Raw genomic sequence first — 19,155 nt, forward strand, 5'->3', positions numbered from 1 at the left:
AAAAAAAAGGCCTTATAATTAAATTTCAGCTCGAAGAGCAGGGCAGGAGGCCTGCGGGCAGATACGGAATGGGAGCGGGCGCAGGGCCTGAGTCAGGACGTGCACGCAGGGCCCGGCGGGGAGGGACGTGCCCGCCCCTGGTGGGCTGAGCTGCGAGGTCGCCCTCCACAGGCAGCTGGCTCCTGGGGCATCTGGTCCCGGTTAGGACCCCTTCCCTGCCCATGGCTGCTGGGCTCCCAGGGCTGCGACAGGTGGCAGGGGAGGTGGGCGATGAGCTCAGGCACTGGGCGGGGGCCCTGGTGGGGTGCGAGGGTACAGTCTCCCTGTCTCAGTCACCTTGGAAAGTCCAGGGCCCCCTTTAGCCATCTGATAAGCGCCAGAAGCATCCTGTTAAAACCTGAGTCAGACCTGGTCCCTCCTCTGCTCTAAAGCCTCCCACGGCTCCCACCTCGCTCAGAGTCACAGCCAAAGCCCTACGTTAGCCCCAAGGCCTTGAATGAGCTGGTGGCCTTGAACACGACTTAGGGGACGTGCCAGACTGAAGCAAGGGGCTGCGCTGTGGAGGATGGGGGACCCAGGCCCGACCAGGGGGGGCTCAGTCAGGCAGGGCGTCACCATTGCCCACGCATCGGACGCTTGAAAGGAGTTAATGGGAAAGAGCTGGTCCAGGGAGAGCATCGCAGGCAGAGAGAGCAGCAGGTGCAGACACAGGGGAAGGGGCCAGGCTGTCTGCGGGCTGAGGGGAGAGGCAGCTGAGACGGCGGAGGGGCAGCTGAGACGGCGGAGGGGCCGCTGGCCTTGGATTCCTGCCCCAAGGGTTGCTCCATCCCACACCACCCCCCTGGGCCCGAATCCACAGCCCCTCGGTCCTCTCCCTGCCCAGGTGCAGACGTGGGCACTGGATGCCTGTCAGTCATCCTCTCTGAGCCTCAGTTTCCTCCTCTGTAAAGGGATCATCACAGAACCTCCCTGGACTGAAATATTGTGAAGAACAAGCAGGTATCATCAGAAAGCGTGTAGCACGTAGTAGGTGTGCAACGAAAGTGACTTCAGGAGACTCTCTGGCCAGGCGGGGCCCTCCTTCAGCGCCCAGCCCGGGTGCTTACTGACTGACAACCGCGGACATTTGACTCAGCGACATCCACCCCAGAGGTGCACCGTGGACACTGGCTCCCAGCAGGTCGTGATGTCTCACTCCTCCGACCGGGGTGACACCCTCAAGACCCACGTGAGTTGGGCTGGCAGCGTCCCACCCCATTCCACAGACGGCGCAGTGGAGGGTAACTGACGAGACTCGAGTCACACGGATCCATTCGTTGACTGACTGACTGAGTCATTCCCTCGTCCACAGGCATCCACGAGGCCGGGAGCTGTCAGGCTGGGGGCGCCGGGCCTGGCTTTGTCGCCTAAACCACCCACAGGGGAGGCTGCAAGTCCTCGTTCTTGCAAATTCCTATTTCACCGCTCCCTCTGTGCCTCCACAAACACAGCCTCGACCAGGTCTGCCTGGACTCCCTTCCGCCCTCGGGGTTGGTCTCAGAGGTGCACCCCATCCCATTAAAGAAACGCAAAGCAGAGACGAGCCTCAGAACTGCTGCCACGGCTGCCTGGGCCCCAGGGGCACGGCCACGTGGCTGAGGAGGCTGGCGAGGCCATGGTTGCTGCGCCCGGGAGCTCGGCCCTCACAGCTGGATGCGGCCCTCGCTGGGCTGGTCTTCGGGAAGCTGAGACCCTCAGAAGGTTGAGGGAGGGGGGCGGGGTGGAGGAGGCAGGAGAAGGCGGAGGGGAGGGGAGGAGAGGAGGGCACCGGCCCGCCCTGCATCTGGGGCACGGAGACCCGCTGTGCAGGCCAGCACCCGGCCACCGCGGCCCCACGCGGCCCGTATCCCCCGTGTCCTGCGGGACGGCTGGCCCACCCGGTGGCTCTCTCGTCACCTCTCAGGCGGCTACAGCCGACGGCCACCGGGGCCACAGACACCAGACAGCGGCTTCTGGACTGGAGTCTCCTCCTCGTGGAGTCCCGTCCCCAGGTCCCTCCACGCAGGCACTCTTCACAGGCGGGTGGTCTCGGGGGTCACGCTTCTTTCGTGAAGGACGGGCTGGAAGAGGCAGCAGGGGGACGCCAGGCCAGCTGGGGACTCCACCTGGTCCTCGGACAGCGTCACTTCCACCACAGGCTCCATCTCTTGATGGGGAAATGTCAGGACACAACGCAGACGGGCACAGGATGGGGGAGTGTGTGGCCATCGGCGACAATGAGATGGAAAACTCAGGAAGAAGCAGAACCTCTGGGAGGAAGCCAGCAGGCCTCCCGCGAGCGGGACCTGATGCCCGATGTCGTTTCCACCATGGGGACTGAATTCCCAGGGACCCTCCTTGAAGGCGGGGATGGTGTCGCACCACCTGTGGACCCTCCACAGCCCTCACCCAGAGCCTGGCACACAGCAGGGGCTCCGCGAGTATTTGCTGAGTGGACCTGCAAGGCACCACACAGAACGGTGGCCCTCCCAGGTACGGCACAAACGCCCGTCCCCCCACACAAAGAGGGTCGAGGGGACTACCAGCTGTGAGCTTCACTGGGCCCAGCATCTAGGACACCACCTGGTATGCAGTAGGGTCTCAACAAATGTTTGTTGAGTGAATAAATGATTGCATGGACTCAACTCATGATGAATGCATCTCTCGGTAAGTGGTGTGTTGGCCCCCCCTCTAAGCTTCTAGAAGGAGGTCACGCCACAAGAGCGCCCTCTGACCCTGAGAGGGCAGGGAGAGACCATCAGCTCCACCAACCAAACAACCCACCACGATGAGAACAAACAACTTGCCAGCCACTCAACCGAGACCCTCGTGGAACCTCATGCAACCCCACGAGCTGTCACTATTTACAGATGAGGACACCATGGCTCAGAGACATGAAGTCACTTGCCAAAGTCACATAAGCTTGTCAGCGTTAGGGTGGGACTCAGACCATGCTCTCCTGCCTCCCCTGGGGGTCAGAGGCCACATCAGCCCCCTTGGTTCCCAAGCTGCTGTGTTTCGATCAGGCCCAGGTGAACGTCTCTGTTCCAACTCAACCAAAAGAGCTTTCCACCGTGCAGGGCACATCGGTTCACGGAGGAAGAAGAAGGCAGGGGAAAATGTCCCAGCAGTGGCCCCGCCGTCTCCCAGGCTGGGGGTTCCTCAGAAAAGCTTCACCTCCCATTTAGCATAACAAAACTTTTAATTTAGATGTTTTCATCTCTCTCTCCAAGTAAAAATAAGTTTAAAATAATGACTGTAATAAATGAAGGTAATTAATTGTAGTTTGTTCCTTTACTGTCTAGTCAGCTTAATTTTACCTTTTCAACTAATAATGAGAAAATAATTTTTGTGCTCGGAGGGTTAATGATATGTAACTTCGAGAACTGCTAATTGCATGTTGCACTCCATCCATCAACGAGCCCATCTGTGCGACTTGATTATGTTTGCTAAATTATTGCTTTGAATTATCTTTCATAAAGCAACTTTTGTAATTAGTGGGGCTTTCGGCTTGCTCTTTTCTCTGCGGCGAGGATCTTCCAACTTTGGCCATTTCAAGCTGTCTCCCTCAGGCCACCTCTCCGCTGGCTTTGTCTGCCTGCGCCGGGGGACAGGCTGTCCTTTAAGCAATCAAGGCGCGAGGAAAAGCTGCCTGGATTCACAGCGGGGCCGAGTCACTTCCGCTCCGCCCCCCTCCCACCAGCGCAAAAAAAAAAAAAAAAAAGAAAGAAAGAAAGAAAAAGAAGACCCACATACGTATATAGTAGGAAAAGAGAAAAAGGATGCCCGGATTCTGCAGATCCCAGGGCTGGGGGAGTGAAATTAAAGGATGAACTGGACCACATTCTATTTCAACGAGGGGCCCTCGGGGAAAGGGGCCGACGTTTTATAGGCTGGTTTATGGGACTGTCCTGGGAGGTGATTGACGCCCACCGGGGAGTCCTGCGCCCCAGCCCAGAGAGCCTGGCGGATCCGAGCTGGGAAGCGGCATAAAGGATGAACCCTCATTAAAAAAATGAAAATGAAAATCAAATTTGGATTGTAAACGGGCTGCGCGTGCGCGGTCGGATGGGGAAGAAGAAGGGTGCTTCTTGGGAACGCCTTTCGGGGGCGTCTCCCGCGAGGCCCCGGGAGGGTCACGGCGCCCGCCTTGGGTTAGTCAATCCGTCAGGAGGAAAGCAGGGGCTTCCGGAATAAAACTCCGACAAATGCAGTCTTTTTGGTACATTACAGAAAGGGACGACGGCAAGCCCTCTTAAGAAAATTAACGGAGTTCCTTGAAGATTCCCGGCTATTAAAACAGTGTGTGTTCAACGGCCCCGTGCATTTAGAAATTAGAGGTCAGTTCTGTCTCTCCAAAAGCCCCACTAAGACTTTCTCTCTCCCAGCACTTATTGAGCACTAACTGTGTGCCAGGCACCATTCAACCCACTCCACTCTGCTTAGTTCTTTGAGCCCTTATTGTTAGCCTCATTTTTCAGGACAAAAGCTGCCGCTCAGAGAGGTTAAGGAACTTCCCCTAAGCCACACAGCTAGTGTAAACAGCAGGGCTGGTTCAAGCCAGGCCTGTCTGAGTCCGTCTTGCACGGGCCCCCCACCACGCTGGCTGCACTGGGTCTTGTCTGGGTCATCGCCCAAACTCAGTGGTTAACTCTTTCTCCTGTTGAAAAGATGACATCAGTCTTGCTGGCTTCCTGTAGCACAGAAGGCCCCTTTCCTTTGGATAAAAAGCCTTGAACAACCTGAGGAAGAGGCAGATTGCAGTCCAGTCAGAGTGGAGCACAAATAACCCTCTATTGGAAGTCGCTGAGAGGAGGGGCAATGAAATAACCAAGACTCGAACACGCACGGCAATGTTCTGGGCGCCCCAAGGATGTTAACTTTGCTCTTCCTCAATCACAACCCTATGAAGTAGGTATAGTTATTACCCAGTTTTACAAAGGAGGAGACAGGGGCACAGAGAGGTTAAGTAACTTGCCTCAGGTCAAACAGCTAGTAACTGGCAGAGGCAGGATTCAAACCCCAGGCTCCAGAGGAGCTCTCTGCGTGCCAGGCATTCCATAAACCCTCTTCCTGACTTCTATCTCAGTCAGTCCTCAAACAACATGGAAAGATCTGCAGTGTCTTTCTTCCATTTAACAGACGGGCAGACTGAGGCTTTAAGTGGCCAAGAGAAGCCCCACCCACACCAACCCAGGGGAGAGAAGAGCGAGCGCGCGACCCTGCGCACGCAGCGGCTCCACGCCTGTCTCGGGGCGGGCAGAGGGACCAGCCGCCTGGGGGGCCGCGTGCTGAGGGCCTCAGGGAGCAGGAGCTGGCAGGTGGAGTCCTCTTTTCTTGAAAACGCAAGGCCACGACAACACATTCCCCACACTGCTGGCCTTCTTCCTGCTTTTTATTTCTCCCCTTCTAGCTCAGGCACCTCACAACCAAATGAATCAATACCGGACGGCCCTATAAATAAATAAGCACATGAGTCAACTCACTAATAAAATGAAGGGATGAAAAATATGGAAATCAGCGACATTTGCGTAAGTCCAGTTATTGTTTACTTTAACATTGGCTCCTGCGCTGACGCGGTTCCAGAGACAGATTTAAAGTAATGTGGCGCTGGGCAGACGACAGACTTAAGATGCGTCTCCGCCGGGGAGCTCTGAGAAGGGCCGGTCCTTCGGGGGTCCTGCCCGCACCCCGGGGAAGACGGAGAAGAGCCCCCGACGAAGGAGCAGGGGGGCAATGGCCTCCCGTTCCACTCAGTGCGCCTCCGTCCTTTTCCTGGCCTGCCTCCTGCGCCAGCCAGACAAGGGACGTTCTCAGAATCCTGGTCAAAAAGTCTGGCCAAGAGGAGACATGGGGGAGGGCCAGCTCTCCAGGGCTCCAGGAAGGCAAGAGAAACTACCGGCTGAGCGGCTGCCAAAGGCGTCAGGGCCCGAACGGTGCTGATTTCACACTCAGCGGGCAGGCTGGGATGGGGTTCAGGGCGCGCTGCTGACTGTCTGCACTTATCTGCTAGGCTGCCTTAGAGAACCGAGGCAGAGCGGGATGCCGGGGGAGAGCCAAGGGCACCGAGGGCAAACACCTCTGATCTTAAAGACAGGAAACTAGCCCGGAAGGCGAGGTGCTTAGTTCAAGGTCACAGATGCTGTGTGGAGCGGATCCAGCATAAGGCTGGGCAAGGTCTAGGGAGGGGAGATTTCCTGGGATCGGACACTGGGAGCCCATCAAACAGGGCAGAGAACCCATCACACTGGCTGATGCGGAGGGCACGGGGCAGCGTCAGCAACAGGAAGTGTCTCCTGGGCTTCCAGACGCTGCCGCCTCCTCTGGCAACCCCAGGTGGGACAGGACAGGGACCCGGGAGTATTTTGTGACATGCCGTGGGCCTGGGGTCTTACCTCAGCTTGGAAGCTTTTTAACACAGGAGCCACCATCTCTCTGATTTCCTGAAAAAGAGATCAGTGAAGAGTTCACCACAGCGCCAGGCGGGACCCCCCACGGCCCCTGTTTGCAGCTCACTGTTGTCCCCAAGTCAGCATTTCCCACATGCGTCCTGGGGGACCTGTGCTCCAGGGCATTGTATCAGAGTTCCCCAAAAACACACCTGCGCACAGACACACACGCATCAGGGGGCTCAGCCCAGTCAGACTGGGACCCAGCGAGCCCAACAGTAAGTTTCTTCCCTGCAGGGCTGTTTGCAGCCTTTCACACAACGCTGCATGCTGGGAACTTCTGGAATAGGGAGAGAGGAAGCAGCATTTCCCAGACGGATTCGATCCCGGAATGCTCCTTCGTGCAAAGTGCCTTGTGGAACAGGGGGTCCATCACAGGACACTCTTTGGAGCAGGGGCTGGAGAGGCGGCCCCAACCCTCCACATCCAGGGCCATGTCACCGAAGTCCCTCTGTGAAAACCTTCTGTCCCTTAGGCGTTGCTCAGGGGCCGTCCCTTTCAGGCTGGCATCTCGGCTTCCCCGCCCAGCGGCCCCCGCCAGCAAAGACTGCATTTGGCATTTTAGCAACATGACTGTGCTCCTCTCTGCTTCCTCACCAGAGTGTGCAGTTTATGGGGATTCGGCTGGGTCCCCCCGCACAGCATCCAGCCCAGAGGAGGGGCTCTGTGAAAGTCTGATGAACTCGGTGGCAGCGGGCTGTCTTCAGAGGGGAGCCTCCTATTTCGTGCCTTTGATAAGTGACCTTGAGGTTCCCGGCCCCAAGGGCTGCCCTGGTGGACTTCCATGAGTCGTCCCCAGCATGCAAGGCTCCTCCTCAACCCTAAATGCTCCAGTTTGCTCGGAGACCACAGCCCACAAGAAACCCCACCGAGAGGAGGAGCCCAGGGGGCTTGAGAGAGTGGGAAGGGAGTGGGCAGCAGGGAGAAACAGGGCAGGAAGAGATGGGCAGAAGAATACACAGGTTCGGGGCAAGAATAAGTCCCTTAATTATGAAATAAGGTTGTGTTGCTTCTGTCCCTGGCAAAGATCCTTCTCCTGGGTCCTGGGTGCCCCTCCTGGCCGATTGGTGTCCCCAGGGCTTCTCCGCTGGGGGTCTCTGGGAGTGGCACAGGGAGTGCACCTGTGGACCTGGAGGGTCGGGTCACAGGAGCCACGGGGCGCGGGCTGAGCAACGAAAGGGAAACATATAGAGACCTAGGTCGCAGGTTGTGACCTCAGATGCCCACAGAGGTGGGGTGGGGGGAGTGGACAGAGGGATGCGGGGTGGGAGGTCGTGTGGAAAGTCTCCAGGAACACAAGCACTGTGTAATGGGGGTGACAGCTGCTCAGCTCTGTCTGATGGCTGCCACGTGGGCACGGAGCCTCGTGTGGCCAGGTCTCCCCAAGAGGCTCAAAAGATGCCAGATGTCTGGGTTTGGGGTGAAATCCTCTGAGATGCTAATCGTTGGTAACTTCCCGTAAAATCTGAAAGACTTTACAGACCAAATAAAACATATGGGCAGGAAACCTCTGGTCCAGGTTCAGGAAACGTTAGTGCTGGAAGGGGCTCAGAAACCACCTCCCCAGTCCCCTGAATTTACAGAAAGGGAGACGGAGGCCCGAGAGGGTGGCTCAAGGTCTCGCAGCGAGTGGCACCGCTGGAATCCGGATGCAGGTCCACAGACTCCACACACTGGCTCTTCTCACAAGCCCACACTGAGGTGAGTTTAGGGGATTCAAATCTGAGGGCCGCGGCAGGGTGCTGGTGGGACTGTGGGCCCATGCCGACCGTTTCTAGAAGCCCACCGCTCTGTCTGCTGAACCCCCAGGGGCAGCTGAGCAAAGGCACCAGCAGGAGGTGAGCTGGGCACCAGCCAGATGACGTTCTTAAATAAAGCCTTGGTGTGACTCTCCCCATCAGGAGAAACCAGTTCCAAAAATGAGTATTTTCAGAGGCACGACTATAATAGGAATGGAAACTTATTCTCCTAATTACATAATTGCATAATTATGCAGTATTAAAATTATGTAAGACGAACTCGGAGGCCTAAAACCTGGCCTGGATTTCCCTCGTCACCTGGGGGCTCCCACGTGGCCTGGGGGAGGAGGACGAGGCGGAGGGTCTGGGCTGACCAGAGACAGAGGCCACGTAGGGCTGTGAGGTCTGTGGCCGTTCCTTCTCTGCTTCCCAGAGACGGGAGAGTCGGACGCAAAGCTCCTGGCAGCCTCATTCTAGGCAGAAAAATCAGTCTGAGGACCGAGCTCTTCTCTGCTCTAAGGGGGAGAAGGATCTCGAGCATCGCTCTGCCTGGTAGCTCCCGGGATCCAACCAAGGGCTTGAGTTGGCCTTTCTGAAGCCGGGACACGGGGGACATGCTCAGATCTGAGATTCCTGCCCCTTCTCCAAGCACACCCTCCCTCCACTCTCAAACCTGGTTCCTTCCAGACCTGCTCCGTGGACAGGTTCTAGCTGGATCCTGCTTCCCTCTCTTGCCTTGAAGAACCAAAGACATTTCTGACTTGTGTGGGGAGGATTTCAGACGAAGAGACTGACCCCCTGTGCTCGTGGCAGCCCAATTCCTGGGTACGTCTGTCTCTTCTCCATCTTTCCATGGCTCCCTCCTCCCTCAGCAAGATGGCAACAGGACCCCCTGGTGATCCCAACAGGCAGAGTGGAATCAGCAGCTCCCGGTCTGATCCCTGGTCTGATCCCTCGGGAATGCCGGACCCCCAACCCTGCCCCACCCTCCTCCAAGTCCAGCTCAGCTGTTAACTATCTGCTGACCGCAGACACGCACAGCTGGCTTGGCGGGCAGTCGGGGTCCCCGTCTCCCGTCACGGCTCTGATGGGCCACATCCCTGCCAACAGCCTATGGAGTCAGAAGGCTTTATTTTTCCTATTTGTGTTTACTCTCATCATTTTTTTTTTTTCAAATCTGAGAAGCAACAGGGGGCTGATAGAGGAGGAAAGGAATTCACACATTCAACCCTGTAAAAAACAGAAGCAAGTCCTTTCTAGTCTCTTCCCCCGGGGGCCTTCCATTGCTGGACCACCTGGGAAAGACAAAGCTGGTGGCCGGAGTCGTAAGCAGGAGCAGGAGGGAGGAGTGAGGCCGTTTCTGGGGGCGGGAGGCAGTTTCTGGGAGATGGAGGGAAGGACGGCAGAGGGGTGGAGACGGCAGCTGTGGTCTCCCCGACACCAAGGGGAAAGCAAACAGAATCAAGAACTCCAGACAAATCATCTTTGCCGTCAAGGCCAAGAATCTGACTTGGCTCTGGATGTGAGGGGGAAATGGGTGTTTTATGGAGCCCTCAAAAACAACGACTTCAGAGGAGAAGTGCTCTGCCCTTACTCCAGGCAGCACCGCCGAGCGCCGCTATGGGGAAACGCCGAGAGGCTGGGGGCTGTAATTTTTCTTTGCGGCTAATTAGCTTCTTTTCTCGTTAGTCACTCATGTCTACAGTTTTCAAAAGATAGTTTGAACAGAGAAAAATCTGCATTCCCACTGAGTTAATTCTATAACAGCAAATATACTGTACCTCAGGTACATTTTTCTTAAATTCCCGGCGGAGTTCAATTAAATGTTTATGAGAATGTTCACTCTCCTCCTGCCGTGCAGACAGCTCGGAAGCGACGGAATTAAGCTCCTTCTGGAACAATAAAAAAAAAAAAAAGGAGAGAGAGAGAAAAGAAAAAGATTTTTTTTCCTTCCTTTTCCTTTTTAATCATCACACAAAACAGGATTCTGAACAAGTTTTCTTAACTTACAAAGCTGAGAAAAGATAAGATATTGACTCCCGGCACAAATGAATAATTTACGAAACTGAGGATGCAACTGAAAAAAAAATCCAGGACAGCTTTTTTTGCTCATCGAAGTCGGGCCAGATCAATAATCTCCCCATAAAGTTGGATGGAGTTGATTTTTTCATCTCTCCCCACCCCCCTGCCCCACCTCTTAAATTTCCAAAGGAGTGATGGCATAAGCTTGTCAGTAACTGTAGAAAACATCTCCAAACCGTGTCAAAATAGTAAAGTGCGGCATATTGTACGGGCATATTATAGTGCAAGAAAGTGCTGTCGACAGCTTTCATATATCAGAGGTGGGATCTGTTCCAACTATGACTTACTCACACTTAAGGGTTCATAAATACGCCTTTTAAGATATAGATGGCTTTTTAATTTCAGTAGATTTTGGAAAAATGAAGGTGCCAGTGAGAAGTAAGCTGACCTTTTGTATATCCTGCAATAAATCATTTAAGACTCACTTCAAATATAAGAAGTATTTCATTGAAGGCTCTTGGATTCAGAGGAAATGGATTAGAAGGTGCCCTGCCAGCTTATGTGCAATGAAGGCATCAGACCAGGTTTTTACAGGATGTACCATCGAGGAAAAAAGAGAGCGAGGGGTGGAAGGGCGATGCTGCAGCTCACGCCCGTTACAGACAATGTCTGCTGGTCGCACATGTATATTCGATCAATCATCCCTCTGGTGGCTTTCTTCACTTTAACGGTGGCAGTTTCACAAGGGGAGCACAATTCACCATGAGTTGTCATGGATTTCATTTGCATAATTCAAGAAATGCTCTGTTTATGTGGTCTGCTGCTTTCTTGCACCATCCCGAGATGGGCTTTTTTTCTGGACCATAACTCGAGGAGCATTTCTGTATATATCACCCGATTATATTTGCAGCAATCAAGCCCCATAATTTCCTAAATCCGGTGATGCAATAAATTTCTGCAATCAGATTTATTAAAAACACACACGCAGATGCAAGAGCGTATTTCTAGGGTGAACTCTTTAATCTAACATATGTACGATGAGGCCCAGCACCGTGTTGAAAGACCCCATTTGTCATCGCTAATACGCATTCATCTTGCACACACAATGAAACACTTTTACCATTAGATAATGAAATAAAAGTACTATTAACCCGCTGCAAATCCTTTTCCTTCTAAGAGACGAAATGCATGGTAATTGTCTTATATCATGTCTGAGAGTCGGTAAATCTGCTCCACAGCACTTCACCATAGCACCATAAACCTTGCATCCATCGCAAGCTGGAGAGCTCACCCCAAGGCCAAGATAAGTGTCTCTGCCTACGGAGCCTTTGGGAGAAATTGAGGGGGGGCGGGATTTCTATTCCTGGAGAAATGTCTACCCTCTTTGGAGAAGGTCGAGGCACAGAAGTAGGGTTAAAACAGAGGGAGAGGGAACACGGCTGCAGTGCTCTCCAAGGTGCTGAAACCAAGTCCATGCCGCGGCACTGGGTTCACCTACTAGAAGGTGCAGGGGCCTCTGGTCCAAACGCCCTGTGGAATTTCGAGCCAGGTGAGGAAGAAGGCGTCGTGAGAGAGAGAAAAAGAAACAATTTCTGATGATCTGCCAAGGTGACAGAGCAAAAAGGGAGACTTTTGGTTTATCCTCGTTTAAAAATAATCATAATTTCCAATAAAGAAACCACAATCGACCACGGCCAAAATATTGAGTGACTGGGGAGAGGTCTGTGTTTGCAGCAACAGGACTGATCAAGGGTAGACAAAACAGACCAGGGGGACAGCCGGGCGCACAAAAGCCCACTTGGCAGGAGAGAAGGGCCAGAGCGTCATGTCAGCTTCAGCTGCAGCAGCATGCTCACAGCCTTTCTCATCTATCTTGAAGACAAAGATGTGGTTTTTACATTGCTACAGGACAAACGGAACTGGGACTTGGGCTGACATCACTCGGTTTTGGATTATCATGGATCTGACGCTGCGTTCTCATCTCTGGGGTCCTGGCCTTCCCTGTACCACAGCAACCAGTATGCCCCGTGGGGGCTGGACTCGGAATCTTCATTTGAAACATCAAAACCCAGGTCTGAAAGCAACCCTCAGAGCAGGCTAAGTCCAGCTGCCTGATGTGCTGCACCGGACATGGGCTGCTACGCCAGGTGACGGCACCAGCTCCCTCCACCCGGACCTCCCGGGCTGCTGGTGGGTGCAACTCTGCTGTGTCCACACTGAAGACAGAGCAGAGGCAAGACCAGGCTGGGAAGAGCAGCAGGCCCCCCAGCCCCGGCCCCACCAAAGCCCAGCCCTTCGTGTCTTTCCTGTTCCGTCCTAGGGGAGCAGACGATGTGACTGGTGTCCATGTTCTTCTCAACTTCACCTAAGTCTATGCTTATCTTTTGACCCCAAATTCTTGCCACATTTTTACAGCAAGCACACTAACAACAACAATAATCATAAATAATATCATAACTACCATTTATTGGGTGCTTACATGTACCAGGCACCATGCTGAGCTCCTCACATACATCATCTCATGTAACAAACACATTAATGTGTCTGTAAGGCGAGTCGAGCAGGAACTAAGAGATAAATTACAGTCAGTTCTAATAATTCAGGTGTGGCTTATCTCCGTGGTGGATTATAAAGGCAAAACTGTAATGCCTGCTCTTCATGCCGCTTCTGCTCCACCCGCCCCCGGCTGGCGGAAGTTCGGGGAGCTTGTTTTAAATGCCATCAATGCGTAAAGCGCCAAGCACAGTTCTGTATGTTCAAGAATTGTCGGCTGATATTAATCTGATATTTAGATAACCTGAGAGGTCACAAAACACGCCACTGGATCAGCGATTCTCCGAGTTCTGGATTTCACAAGTCAGTACAAATCTCACCCCCCACCCCCCAAAAAGCGGGTGACAAACTACTGACAGGTTTGACTCTATCAAGCAAAGACATTAAAAACCACGCTCTCCCACCACACGAGACAGTGTATTTGAACATCAACAAAGCAAGAGGGCCAATGACAGAAATGACAAGAGTCTTTTAAAATAAACACATTTAAAATAAAAAAGCTCACAGCACTATATTTATTTTGAAGGAATGGAAAAAACTCTCAAAACCTACACCAGCACTAGTCTGAAGTTTTAGGAGTGAGTGTCTGAACCATCGCGCACATACACGCCTAGCGGGGCCTCTCCTTTGAGGATCAAGCAGAACTCCCAGAGGCCCTCAGCCTCCTGCCCGTGGGAGCCACGACTAACGCAGCCCCAGACTCTGGGCCAGGCCCAGGCTGGGAGGAGACTCATCTGATTAACCGGCCATCAGCGGCAGACAGACAGCCCGGAGCCCGGCGCAGACCATTCAAATAATGATCACCATAAACAGCCCATTTGCAACTAAAAAGAAATAATTTTAATGAGCTGGAAGCAGATGATGGATGCAGCTGAGGCTGGGCCAAGGCGCAGAGAGAAAGGAAGCTGGAACTGAGTGGCAGGCAGGACCAGGAGCCGCAGGAAGCAACTCGGGTTGTGGGGGAGAGCTATTCTGCCGGGATCCACGGCCCCGCAGCTCGCCCACGGAAGGGGCCCACTGCCCGGGAGGGCCCCTGGCTCCGGGATGGTCTGCCGTCAGTGTGCTGGGCCACCTCAGGACCTAGACGTCCAACGCACCCAGAGTCTCTGAACATACGAGCCAGAAGGAACTTCTGAGGCTGTCCAGTCCACCACTGTCCAAAGTTCAACCACATATACCCCTCTGCACGCATTTTGCCATATTGATATTCCACCTGAGTTACTATTTTCTTAGTATGTGTCTTCAAATTGACTCCTATTTCACTCTTTTTGATTGAGATATGCATAGGTCAAAGTTCTTTTTTTTTTTTCTTGAGGAAGATTGGCCCTGAGCTAACATCCATGCCCATCTTCCTCTACTTTATATGTGGGACGCCTACCACAGCATGGCTTTTGCCAAGTGGTGCCATGTCCACACCTGGGATCTGAATCAGCGAACTCCCGGGCCCCCGAAGTGGAACGTGTGCACTTAACCGCTGCACCACCAGGCCGGCCACATGACTCCCTCTTTTTTTTTTTTAACCTAAATAAGTACATTTGAAAAGGAAAGTTCTTTTTATCACTAGAGAATCCTATGCCATAAACAGATGGTAGCCTTTAAAATAAAAGTACGACGGAAACAAAGCATTGCTGTCTGTCTTTGTTATAAAAGGGGGTTAGCAAGCGCCGCTGAGGTGTTAAAGTTAGTGCAGCCCCACCCAGAGACTTTCTCCTCGAAAGAAAGAGAAGGAATGAAGAGCACCGAGAAGGGACGGCCGTCCCTCCTGACCTGAGTCCATCCTCTCTAGAGCCAGCGCTGCTTACTGCTCACAATCATCCCACCAGGGGGCGTATGCCCCATACTTCAGCAAACACTAATCGGACCTGACTCGCCCATTTTAAAGAGGAGGAAACTGAGGCACAGACAGCTTAGGCTACCTGTCCAAGCCACGGAGCTGGTTAAGACATTGGATTTCCTTGGAGGGGAGGGTGGGTCTTGGGTGGGGAAGGAAGCCTGTTGGTTAGCTATGGGGAGGCAAGTGGAACATTCTGGGTTCCACTGTGTCCCCAAGCAGGAGGGTCTGCGAATCTCACGAGAAGACCTCGTTTTGAAAGAAATCTAACACCTGATCCCAAAGTGTCAACTATGTAGAAAGCTTGAGCCAGATGCTGTGTTCTCTTAGGGGAGACACACATAAGACACAACCTGAGTCGTGCACATGCTTGTCGGTTTCCCCAGCACACGCTCACTCTCTTCTCAGCTCCACAGACACCCCCACACTCAGACATGTCCCCCAGTACCAACTCGAGAAGAGATGTCCTAAAAAGGATGCAGTGACTTTGGGGGCTCAGGGTGAAGGAAGCGAGGACCTCAGGTGTCGCCACACTTTGAAGGAATTTCACGAAGGGAAATACATATATGCTCCTCCTCCTGCTCAAAACCTGCCCTTGGCTCTCGACTGCCCTAGGACAGCCTACACTGATCCAGGCGTCGCTGGGTCCCTGTCGGCCCCTCCCATCTTCCCCTCTCCTTGTTTCTTCCCCAGCCAGACTGAACTCCTTGCAGGAATCCAAATGCACCAGGGTCTCCCAATTCCACAGCTCCACAGACTTCATCCCTCAGCCCAGGTGACCTCATTCTGTCTTTGTGGCTGATCTGACATCCTTCTGTCCCGGCTTTAATGTCTCCTCTTCCAGGAAGGGTTCCTGGACCCTCCTCTCCAAGTCTAGGCATCTCCTTTGTGTCCCTGTTACACCTTTCTGATAGCGGCCATCAGATTTTTATTTTTTAAAGCCCTAGAACCTTTTCTTCAAATGAAATATTACACAGAAGTTCCTTATAGAAAACAAGAGCTCATGGCTGACATTTCTACATGCTTGTTATTATATATGTGCTAATATTTATGGAGGGCACTAGGCACTTTATGTATATTATCATCTGTAAGGATATGTGGATGAAGTGACAGCTGAGGTGCCAGGCCAGGCCTGAAGAACTAGGATGAACAGTGATTATGGGTTCCAGTATAGTCACCAACTCCCCCAAACACAAACATGGAGCAGTGCTTCCTCTTTACTGCAGGGAGATGCAACCAGAGGTGCTGGACACTTGTCCACCCATGCACCCATCTATCCATCCATCCATCCATCCATGCACCCATCCATCTGTCCATGCACCCATCCATCCATCCATCCATGCATCCATCCATCCATCCATCTGTCCATGCACCCATCCATCCGTCCATGCACCCATCCATCCGTCCATGCACCCATGCACCCATCCATCCGTCCATGCACCCATCCATCCATCCATCCATTCATCATCCATCCATGCACCCATCCATCCATCCATCCATTCATCATCCATCCATGCACCCATCCATGCACCCATCCATCCATGCACCCACCCATCCATCATCCACACATACACCCATCCATGCACCCATCTATCCATGCACCCATCCATCCATCCATCCATCCATCATCCATCCATGCACCCACCCATCCGTCCATTCATCAAGCATCCATGCACCCATCCATGCATGCACCCTCCCATCCATCCATCCATCCATCATGCACCCATGCACCCACCCATCCATCATCCATCCATACACCCATCCATCCATTCATACACCCATACATGCATCCATCCATCCTCCAACTGATCATCCATTCACATATTCTTCTAACTGGTCATCCAACATCCATCTATCCAATCCCTCAGTCAGTCATCAATCCATCAATCCATCTAATCATTCATTCATCCATCCATGCCTCCATCCATCCATCCCCATCCAATCATCCATCCAACTAATTGCTGAGCCCCAATTCTGTACCAGGCACAGTGCTAGGCTCTGGTATGCAGAGACCAAAAAACACAGTCCCTGTCCTTGAGGAGCCCATAGTGCAGTGCAGGAGACAGGCAGACACGTCAGTTCCAATTCTCCATGGGCCTAGGTGCAATACGAGAAGTAGGAACCAAGTGCAATGGGGCACAGAGAGCGAGGTTACCTCTGTGACCGGACAAATGGGTGAGGAAGGTGCGAACATTTCACCTGGGTCCGGAAAGGATGAGTTTGACAGATAAAGGAGCTCAGCATCTCGAGCAGAGGGACAGGATTATTGCGACAGCCCCCTCACTGCTCTCCCCATTCCTGTCTTTAGTTTTCTTCCCCTTAATACGCGTCACCACCAAACACACTGGTATTTTACTTACTTATTTTATTCACTCGATTAAAAACTCTGTGAGCGCATGACAGAGACTTTGGTCTTTTCTTTCTGTCATACCCTCCGTGCCCTGAACAGTGCCTGATACGTAGTAGGCATGCACTCTAGAAGTGTCTGTTGGTCACATGAATGAATGAATGAATGCTGTGGCAGAAGCCATGAAAGAAGCCAGCCTGTCTGGGGAACAACGACATGGTTCAGAAGCCACAGACCTGCATCCAAGTCCTGGCTTCAACACCTCCCCAGCAGCATGACCTTGGACAAGTGACTCGACCTCAGTTTCTGTGTCTGTAAAATGGGGATAAAAACTTGTGCCACAAGGTTATCGTGAGGATCCCTGGAGAAGAAGGCCGGAAGCAGGTGAGGTGCTGGGCTCAGTGTCTAGGATCTCCCGTGTTAACACCCTTCACGGAACGTCATCCCCTAGGGTGGGGACGGAGCTGTCTTGTTCACGGCTGCAGCCACGGGTTCTAGCTCAATGCCAGGGGCATAGTGGGCACCCAATACACATTTGTGACTGAATGACTGTTGGCAGACAGAAGCATGAGAAGTCCTTTGTGGCAGGAGCAGGGTGGGGCCCTCTCTGGGGAGCCAAATGCCCCCTTCCACATCTCGGGTCCATGGAGCCATTCAGGGCTTTGCCACCAGAGTCCCAGGCAAACACTGAGGAGGAGGTTCCCGAGGATGCTGTGGGGCATGGTCTCAGAGGCTGCCTCTGGGAGGGGCCAGGGGATGACCTGGCATGGAGGGCACATGCTGGCCTGCCACGAGCAAGGAGACAAGACAAGACAGATGGCTCCGCAGCCCGCCGAGATGAATAACCGAGCTGCGGTTGAGAGGCGGCCGGGGTACCAGAGCCATCCATCACTGCCTGCCCCGTATGTAAATCTCAGATACCAAGACGTATTGGGCCAATTATCCGAGGCCAGGGCAGGGGCGGTGCCTAGGAGAATCAGTTCCCAGCCCAGCTGGCATTCCTGTGCTCCATCAGCTGGGCCAGGTGACAGACAGCTCATGCCAGGTCAAAGAGCCCATGGAGGGGAAGGAAGGCGGCCAAACCTCGTGGCCTGGGTGTGGGGGAGGCTGCCAACAACCGCTCAGTGCAGTCCCAGGGCAGCGATAACAGGAGCGCAGGAACTGCCCACAGGGGGCCTGCTCGACAGACCCGGTCCACACCAGCCGGCGCGGAAGTCCGTTTAATTCTCCCACAGCACTCGGCCTGCCATGGGCTCTGTGGGAGCATCTGCTGGGGAGCAGACGACTGGTCCTATGACACAGGTGCCATTTCCCACATGCACCTGCAGAGAGACAGAGCCACCCGCCAAGGTCACACAGCTGGGAAGTGGCATCCTGGGGACCTGAACCTACACCTTTCTGGGCTCTTTCCTCCAGAGGTTCATGGGGCCACCTTTCCCTGACCTGTCTGTCCTCTACAAGGACTCGTGTGGCCTGAAGATCAGAGGGAGGCTAGGCCTGATCAGTCTGTCTGTGCACCTGTCCATCCATCCACTCACTCACTCAGCTGTGAGTGCCTCCAACGTCGTCCAGCACGAGCCAGACCCAGGTCCTGCCTGCCCGGAGCGTTCAGCTACGTGGGGCGCAGACGATTAGAACCACGGTCCACCAGGCCGACCAGCAGCCCCGGCTTCCAGAAACTCCAGGCGGCAGTTTGCTGTCAGCTGGAGGCAGGCCAGCAGCCGACACCGGGCAGGCAGAGCGGTTGACGCGTGGACGTCCTCGCTCGCCGGCTCTGTGAGCTCGGGCCGACTCCCAGCCTCTCTGCACCCAGGAGTCACTGCTGTCATGTGAAGTCACGGTGTGCTCCTCTCAGGGTGGGCAGGAGGACAGGCTTGTGGCCGGAGTGGGTTCAGGCTGCAGAAGGGGCCAGAAGGGCAGGCGCTCAGGGACCAAGGCTGGTGCTCGGGCACGGCCGCTGCCAGCGCTGAGGCCCAGGGCTGCGCTGGGGGCATCGCTCTCACCAGCAAACCCTGTGAGCTCGTTCCAATTATTTCTGACCCTCCCTCGTGGGTGACCACAGCAGCCTCCTCACAGGGCTCCCCACTGCCCCCCTCGCTCTCCGACAGTCCTTCCACACGGGGCCGCCACAGGGATCCTGGTAAACCTAGGTCACATCCTCTCTATCCTCTGCTCAGAACCCTCCCATGGCTCCCA

At 53.9% G+C, this 19,155-nt stretch overlaps 1 protein-coding gene across 6 annotated transcripts in view; it reads right to left on the reverse strand.

Annotated features, from left to right (window-relative positions):
• CUX2 (cut like homeobox 2) overlaps positions 1–19,155 on the reverse strand; it is a 240,926-nt gene that overhangs the window by 84,823 nt on the left and 136,948 nt on the right. For 5 of the 6 annotated variants that reach the window (XM_070275465.1, XM_070275468.1, XM_070275467.1 and 2 more), the window contains 2 exons: positions 9,988–10,098; positions 6,414–6,461 (listed from right to left, as the gene is read on the reverse strand). In XM_070275465.1, coding sequence (XP_070131566.1) covers positions 6,414–6,461; positions 9,988–10,098 — 159 coding nt within the window. Of the gene's footprint in view, positions 1–6,413; positions 6,462–6,619; positions 6,923–9,987; positions 10,099–19,155 lie in introns of those variants that run through there. The other variant, XM_070275470.1, reaches the window with a different exon arrangement.

Source organism: Equus caballus, chromosome 8 (assembly GCF_041296265.1).
Source record: "Equus caballus isolate H_3958 breed thoroughbred chromosome 8, TB-T2T, whole genome shotgun sequence".
Lineage (NCBI taxonomy): Eukaryota > Metazoa > Chordata > Mammalia > Perissodactyla > Equidae > Equus > Equus caballus.